Source organism: Atta colombica, unplaced genomic scaffold, assembly GCF_001594045.1.
Source record: "Atta colombica isolate Treedump-2 unplaced genomic scaffold, Acol1.0 scaffold107, whole genome shotgun sequence".
Classification (NCBI taxonomy): Eukaryota; Metazoa; Arthropoda; class Insecta; order Hymenoptera; family Formicidae; genus Atta; species Atta colombica.
Genome location: NW_017259192.1, coordinates 183763 through 191634, shown reverse-complemented (window position 1 = coordinate 191634; position 7872 = coordinate 183763). Strand labels below are relative to the sequence as shown.

Sequence of the window (7872 nt, the reverse complement as noted above, 5' to 3'; positions counted from 1 at the left end):
ACGTTATGACACGCATCATCTTGATATTTCGAGAATAAAGCAGAATCACGAGAATCAGAAGAGTAGAATTTCAGCCTTGTTTGATCTCGTAGAAAAGCCTCGACGTCATCGACTCCGCACGAATAAATCCGCTCCTGGCTGCTTCTGGTCGCGTTGCATCTCCTCCCACCATACGCAGCCCCCGCGTATTGGTTGCAGTCCCTTTAAAATTTGAATCTCTGTCGGTTACTGAGTCTTGTCGCAACTGTACTCTGTGCGGGCAGTGCAATTGTGTATCCGTCTTGATTTGGGCAATCCGAGGCGAACGCAGTGAACCCGCGAATTCAGGACTCCAGGATTATACTAGGACCGCGACTATCGGTGTAGGCGAATCACCTGTTGATTTCCACGAGGATCGTCGTGGCGTGAGGTAAGTTCAAGAAACAAAGTTGAACAAACAAAGAAAAGGGAGACTGGGGACTGAGACTCTTTTCGTGACTTTGGAGCGCGTTTAAAATTCTACCTGAATGTTCCGTAGATATCACCTTATCGTTGTTTAATATTCAGCAAACAACAAGAATAAAATGAAAAACTTGAGCACTTAAGGATAGAAATTTGAACATAGCTCTGATTGATCTCATTGCAGTGCAGATCAACATCCGGCTGTGAATAATGTCGGAGACCAGCGGGGATAATGCCAAATACAAGTGGACGCCCGAGAGCACTGCGTTACTCGTCTCGGTATGGTCCGACCGGCAGGTACAGAAACAGCTTGAATATGCTCCCCGGCCACAGGTAATCTGGGAGAGCGTAGCTCGCTACATGAAGAAGAAGGGCTACAATGTCGCGGGTAAGCAATGCCGGTCGCGTATGAAGCAAGTCCTGGTGTGCTACCGTGAGGCCAAGCGGGCAGGCACTCATGATTGCGTGGAACAGTACTATGAGACCGTCGACCGCGTACTGAAGAGCAAGCGTCTGGAGCATATCAACATCAATGGTGTGGACACTGTGGGTAAGTACAGGAATTATTGGTTGTAGAACAGTTTGATTCAAAACTCTAGAATATACAAATATTTAATAACGTTTTTGGCCTAAACAGGTTATATTAATCTAGGTTGGATTAATGATGTGCATAAGTTAATATTACTTCTGATTGTTATTAGACTCAACTGTAAAGTCACCACCAAAGGATGTAAAGACTAACAAGAATCTACAAATGAGACTGAAAGTTCAGGAACCTGTGCAATCTCTCTTTCGAACGAACGCTCTGTCCCCAACGTGGGTGATGGGATGTAAGGCATTTTGTTTTATCGTGGAAAATTTTATTTATCTAATGTTAGCTTTTATGATCTTTTTTTTCTTTGCAGATGAAAATGAATATCCAGAGTCACCTGAATCCAACGAGACCATAATAGCCAAGCCATATAGAGTCTTTTCTCCTACGAGAGACGTTGCCATAAATACTGGCGAGCGTTTCACTCAGATTGGCAATCAAGCAGTACAGACAAACCCAATTGTGATAGAGAAGCCGATACGAGAAGACTATCAGCAAAATTTACTATCGCCTTTTTCATACGGAGAGGTTCCTTATCAAAATGCAGTGCAGAATGTACAGAATCAAATTATTCAGGAGAACATGCAGCAATATCAGAATATCCAGCAACAAAATTATACCGGATGGAATCAGTTACCACAGCAAAACGTATTGGCAAACAATCGACTCGGTTTCCAGCAGAACGTGCACAATCAGCCATATATGCCGAATGGAACAATGCAGAACAATGTGATGCAGAATCCTAATGTAGAGAAGATCGCGCGCCAGCAAAATCAGCTACACCGAAGCGTACCATATACAAATAATCAAGCGATGCCGCAGGAGCCGCGAAAGGTTATCTATGGACAAAACATAACTACATATAGGCAATATCAAGATGCAGAACCGCGTCTTACTCGCATGGCGAACGTTATTCCAAATGGATCGTCACCAGACTATTCTCCAGATGTTTCTCAGAACTTAAATGATGCTTTCTGCGAGTCGAAGAGCGATGACAAGACACATAACTTAAATGAGACATACAGTCGATCTAATAATCCTACGGCGGATGCAACTATTCTGACGAACAATGCAACTTGTAACGATGACACTTTGTTGCTGGAATTGTTGTTGGATTCACCTACTCCATCAGAGAATTGTGGAAAATCGCGGGATAGTGCTGTGAATACAGATATTGAGTTAGGAATACCGAATGCACCATTCAGGAAGAAGAAAGCACAGAAATTGGAGCAGCTTGTACTTAATGCGATTAATTCTCAAAATGAAGTCGTCAATAAGGTAGAATATTATATGCTTATAATTAAATCTTTTTATTAAACTTTATTATACTTGTTGTTTTATTTTTTTTCTCTTACTTTTTTATTTATATAACATTTTATATTTTTAAATAATGTAGCTTTTATGTTATTCCAATTTCTTAGATCTTGGCTGCGCAGAATGACATGGTGACGCGATTTCTCGACGTTGACAGAGACCGGCAAAATAGGCTCGAGAACAGGTTGGATGATTTGTTGAATGTTGTTCATGCTACAGTACTCAATAAGAACGAAACACCTCCATCACCACCACCACCGATGCCGGAAACTGTGATCACTTCCTTACTTCCGCCACCGAAGCCCGGAATGATCCCACCTAAATTGGATCTGGTTCCTCCGAAGCCTTGTCGCGTTCCTTGTACAATTCCGAATTCGAACGTCGAGCTAATCAATCAGAATCCTGTTCTGACTAGACCTGGCGTCGTGTCGCCAATCACTGTTAGCCCAGCAGGCAAGAAGCTCGGCACAATATGGACAAAATTGGGTCCAGTGTCCACATCGCCGTTCGTGAAGGCTCAGCAGCGACTTGGTTTTCAGCCTGTCTTCAACAATGACGCACGCACAAAATCGTCGGCAGAAAGACGCATTGCTAGGGAAATAAGCGGGCTGCGTATGGACATGCGAGGCTTGATATATGAAACATCGAAGCTATTGGAGGCAGAGCGTGAACTCGAGGAGAAGATAGAAAACGCGCGGCTGGAACTGAATATGGGTCAGACTTTGACCGCGCGTAGAAAACTGTTCACGCAGCGGGAACCCACTCCCATCATGATACTAACTGCAGCTTTTTTGGATACCGAATGTCGCGCATACGAACAAGATCCGCCTTATCATGGCACCTGGAATTCGCGGAAGGAGATACTCAAATATGCGCGACAGGATAACCTGGTAGCCGGACAGGGTGAGAGTTACGAGCGTATGTGTCAATTAAACGCGGCAGTTCGACGTGATTACCTGAATTACGAACCATGCGATTCATCGACTCCAGCAAAACCGTTCAACATTGGCGAGAACGTCAATAATGAAGCTGGAGTGCAGAAACAAACCATTCAGCAACTCGCGCGGCTCGTGATGAACAGCGCGAGATGGCGACATTCTGCTCCACCGAACCAGCAGCAAAATTCAGTCTGTCCTCCAATTCAAACGATAAATAAAAATGTTCAGGACGTCGAGTACAATGTGACCTTCACTGCTCCAAAGGCAAATGCGCCTCCACCTCCTGATGAACTGCAAGGATTTATGAAAGATTACGACGTGCAGCAGAAACAAGGTAATCATACTAAAGTAGCTTCTGACGGTAAACCATTGGCAAATGATCTGCGTCAACCTAAATTCCCGATGGGTTTTACCACTACTATGTTAATCACCAATGATAAAAAAAACGCAACTTTACCGAAACAAAACGGCGGAATATCTAAAGAATTGGGATTCGACAATCCGGTGACCGATCGCAGAAACAATGTTCGTTTCATGGATGAGGCATTGGCCGAACTACAGAAAATGTATATCGAGCGTCAGAATAGTGAAATGTCCGAAGCATTATTGCCTTTTGTCATAAGTAACGGTAATAGTGCAATAAGTCTACAAAATCGCAATTTGATAGAGCGTTATGTGAACGACTTGATATCGAAAAAGTCGACTAGAGACAAGGACACAGACTCAGATAATGATGAGGAATATCTTGACACTACCACTAGTATGCATCCAACTTGCGTGGTGCGTAGAGGCTCACTGACATCAAACGGCACAGCATCGACAGAAACTGCTTTTTCGGCGAAACTTAAAGCTAATCACTGTAGAATTAGTTAAGCACAGGGTAAGACAAAAATAGAATCATATTTTTTATATTTGTTTTCACTTGCGCGATCAGTTTTCTTTATACATAATTGCTCAATTGTGTGTACTAGGTTCCTCATCACTTGTTACTTCATGATATACTTATTGTTTTTCAATCAACATTATATTCTAATAAAAATAAAATAATGGCCTTATAATAGTTCATCGCAGAGCTGAAAGTTTAAGTTAGCGATACAATCCTTAAATACTAGCAAATAGAAAGCTATAAATAGCGATATTAGTTACATCTTTTCCAAACAGACTTAATGTTGAATCTTTAGAAATCAAAAATGATAATATGCTCACGTATTTTTCATTTTTTTTAATAATAAAGAGAAAGAAAGATACATAAAAAAACAGTTGTTGAACTAATCGATTTGATATGTATCTAAGTAGATCTTTTATTACTGTTTTTCTCTTCGCGAATTATAATCTTGTTTTTTTTCTGCTTTTTATTACTTTTCTTTAAAATTTCCTATTGCAAATATCTCCATCTAACAGTGTCCAATTAACAAAATTATTTAATTTTGATTCTACTTTAGGCCTCATCTACAATAGTCGCACAGATTGTGTTGCATGTCGCAAGTAGTAGCGTCACAAGAAAAGTCGCATGTTGCAGTGTTGAGTGTCGCTAAATGAGCATCTACAATAGTCGTAAGGATTATTTGCAAGCAATTTGACAACAAATTCTATCATCAAATTTGCTGTGTTGTGCTGATTAGCTGAGCTCATGCGACACGTTTGTCGCAGAAAGTTGAAAGTGGCTTAACTCCGTACGATGAGACATGCTCTTGCGATTGCAACAATCATGTGACTAGAAGCAACACTCCTGCGACATTCTCATACGACATGCAGTCTGTGCGACTATTATAAACGAGACTTTTAATTGTTACTATGAATAGAAGACACAAATATATCATAAAATGAAAATTTTTTGCTCCTAAGATTACTAAACGAATAATAGTATATATGATCAAGTATTTTAATAATTTTTTATTAGCAAATTAAAAATAAAAAAATAATGATATATATGTGTATAATGTAATTAATATCAGAATTTCAGTGTTTAAAAATTCAAGTGAACTCTTTATACTTTCATTAATTCTTGGATCTTCAATCAGTACATTAGTAACACCAATTTAGTTATTATACCATTAGTTTCCCTGTTTTACATATTCATTCTTCTCAGTTTGTTTAAAAAAAAAAACAAAAAAAAAAACAGAAAATGAAATTAACTTGAAATGAGAAAAATGATAATAAAAAATTTGTTTAAACACTTATTGAATCAGTTAGATTCAACAACTAATTTTTAAAATTACTTACTTGATCCATCTACTTATAAAGTAACATCTTCTCTTCAATTGTACCATCTCATCAGTTTTTTCTCCTATCCTTTTATTTTTTTTTATTAAATCTTATAAATCAAAGAATTATAAATGCCTATGAGAGCCAATAAGAGAAAAATACAGAAGCATATCTTTGCTTATTGTCGAACAGAATGCAGAAGTAATTACTTTTGTATGGACTATTGATTTTTGGAACGCTTACAATTTTATTAATACTTTAACATCTACTGAGATTAAAGAACATCTTTTCATTAAGATGTGCACTGGTAGGGAACATCACAAATTATGCTTTTTTATTCAAAATACCAAATTCAATCCTAAAGATCAGATTGATATTAACAAATAATGTTTATATCCAAAGTATTAAGGGAACAGCTTTGCAAACATTTAAATATCGACTCGTTATATGAAGCATGTCTCAAAACTCTTTGCCTAAACGAAACGACATATTTATCCAACATTCTGTCAGTACATTTTATGTTTCAATCATATACAAATGTATCACATAACACTATGTTTAAATGCATATCAGAGACATCAAAATTAAACTACGAACAATTTCGCTTCTGATAATTCAATTCATTCGTAACATTTGTAGTAGATGGAAAATATCTTTGTATAAATAAATTATTAATATGGCTCTTATAGGCATTATAATTCTTTGATTTATTCTTTGGAGTCTGTCAATTCTTTTTATTGTAAATTTTAAAATCTACTATTTCTATTTATATTTGAACCATAAATATTTCATTAATCTTTCTTCTTTTTATAATAAGATAATTGGATTTTATATAGTCTGTCTAAGCTTTGTAATTTTTTCTAATTTTTTGCGGAGTCAAAAATTGAAAACTAATGATCAGATTCAAGAGAGGAAATATTTCTGAATATTGAAAACAATATGAGACAAACATTTTCCTGAATCTTTTTTTCTCTTTTTTTTCAACATTACTTCATTTTATTTGGTTTAATCTAAGAGAAAAATTATTTCATGTAAATCAATGCGAGTACTTAAGGATTAATACAGATCTACTTATTGACAATTTGTACCTATATTACTAATTTAGTTTATTAACGATAAAATTTAGCGATTACGTCATTACCATATAGATTTTTGAGGAATAATACATTCCGTAGAAATATGTTATACTAATGATTTGAATTAAGCATACAGTGCAATGGTATCTGTTGAGACCTTTTATCTATTGTTTTCATATTATACAATGTTTATTACTCTTGTGTTATATAAGTAATCTATTTGCGTCCACTATGCACATAATATGCATAATTACAAGTAAATTCATCGATCAAGCAATTCCGTAAATATCGCGCAAGATTCAAAGAAGGGAATTTATTACTTACGTATATCGTTAGATAGAATTTTTATGGGAGTTTTCTCATGTTTTTATATCATGACTTGAATGAATTTATATATATAATTTCATTATTCTTTGACATAAATCGTAAAATTATATTTAAGCGAAATAAAAATGTTCATCGTCTTCCATTCAATGTGCCAAATTAGCGATGTGCAAATTGAATTTCATTTATAAACAAATGCCTTATTATTAATAAAGAATATAAGCTATACTTATAACTCTTATCCTTTATAAACATAATATAAAAATTATCAAAAAATTCGTCAAATAGAAAAAACGGTACGAAATTTCTTTGGTATACGAAATAATTTTATATATATGTGTATATACACAAGGTGTTCTGAAAAGATTTTGTCAATTTTTTATGTAGATAGAGCGGATTAAACTGAGTCGAAAAGACCTCTACTATTTTGCAATTTTCGCAATAATTAACAAGATATTAATTACTAAAGATTGGTAAATATTGGTCTTGAATAATTTTTTACTCAAATACTATCAACTTTAAAACAGCTGCAAGAGAACAAAAATCATTTATTTTCTTCTCATAAAGTTCTGAGAATTTTTTTCAGAATTTTTTAATATCGTATTGTTTCATGTTGATAAAAATAAGAAAATGCTGATAAAAGGTTGATAAAGGCTGATAAAAGGATTAAAAAGTTGATAAAAAATTTCGAAAAAATTCTTAGAGTTCTTCTATGAGAAGAAAATAAATGAGTTTTATTTCTTGCAGTTTTTCTGTAAAGTTGATAATATTTGAATAAAAAATTATTCAAGACCAATATTTAATATTTAATAATATTTTTAATAATATCTTGTTAACTTATTGAAAAAATTGCAAAATGGTAGAGGGCTTTTTGACTCAGTTTAGCTCTATGTATCTACACACAAGCGATTGGCAAAAACTTTCGGGACATCCTATATATATATATATACAATGTTTAATTAACGATGATGTACACAATATT

General features: G+C 35.4%; 1 protein-coding gene across 1 annotated transcript; it reads left to right on the top strand.

Annotated features, from left to right (window-relative positions):
• Positions 1-247: 247 nt before the first annotated feature.
• On the top strand, positions 248-5392 carry LOC108692105. Its single transcript, XM_018200250.1, has 5 exons — positions 248-409; positions 626-991; positions 1143-1271; positions 1347-2311; positions 2455-5392. The coding sequence occupies exons 2-5, from the start codon at positions 652-654 to the stop codon at positions 4156-4158; spliced, it is 3138 nt and encodes a 1045-aa protein (XP_018055739.1). The 5' UTR covers positions 248-409; positions 626-651; the 3' UTR covers positions 4159-5392.
• Positions 5393-7872: the final 2480 nt, after the last annotated feature.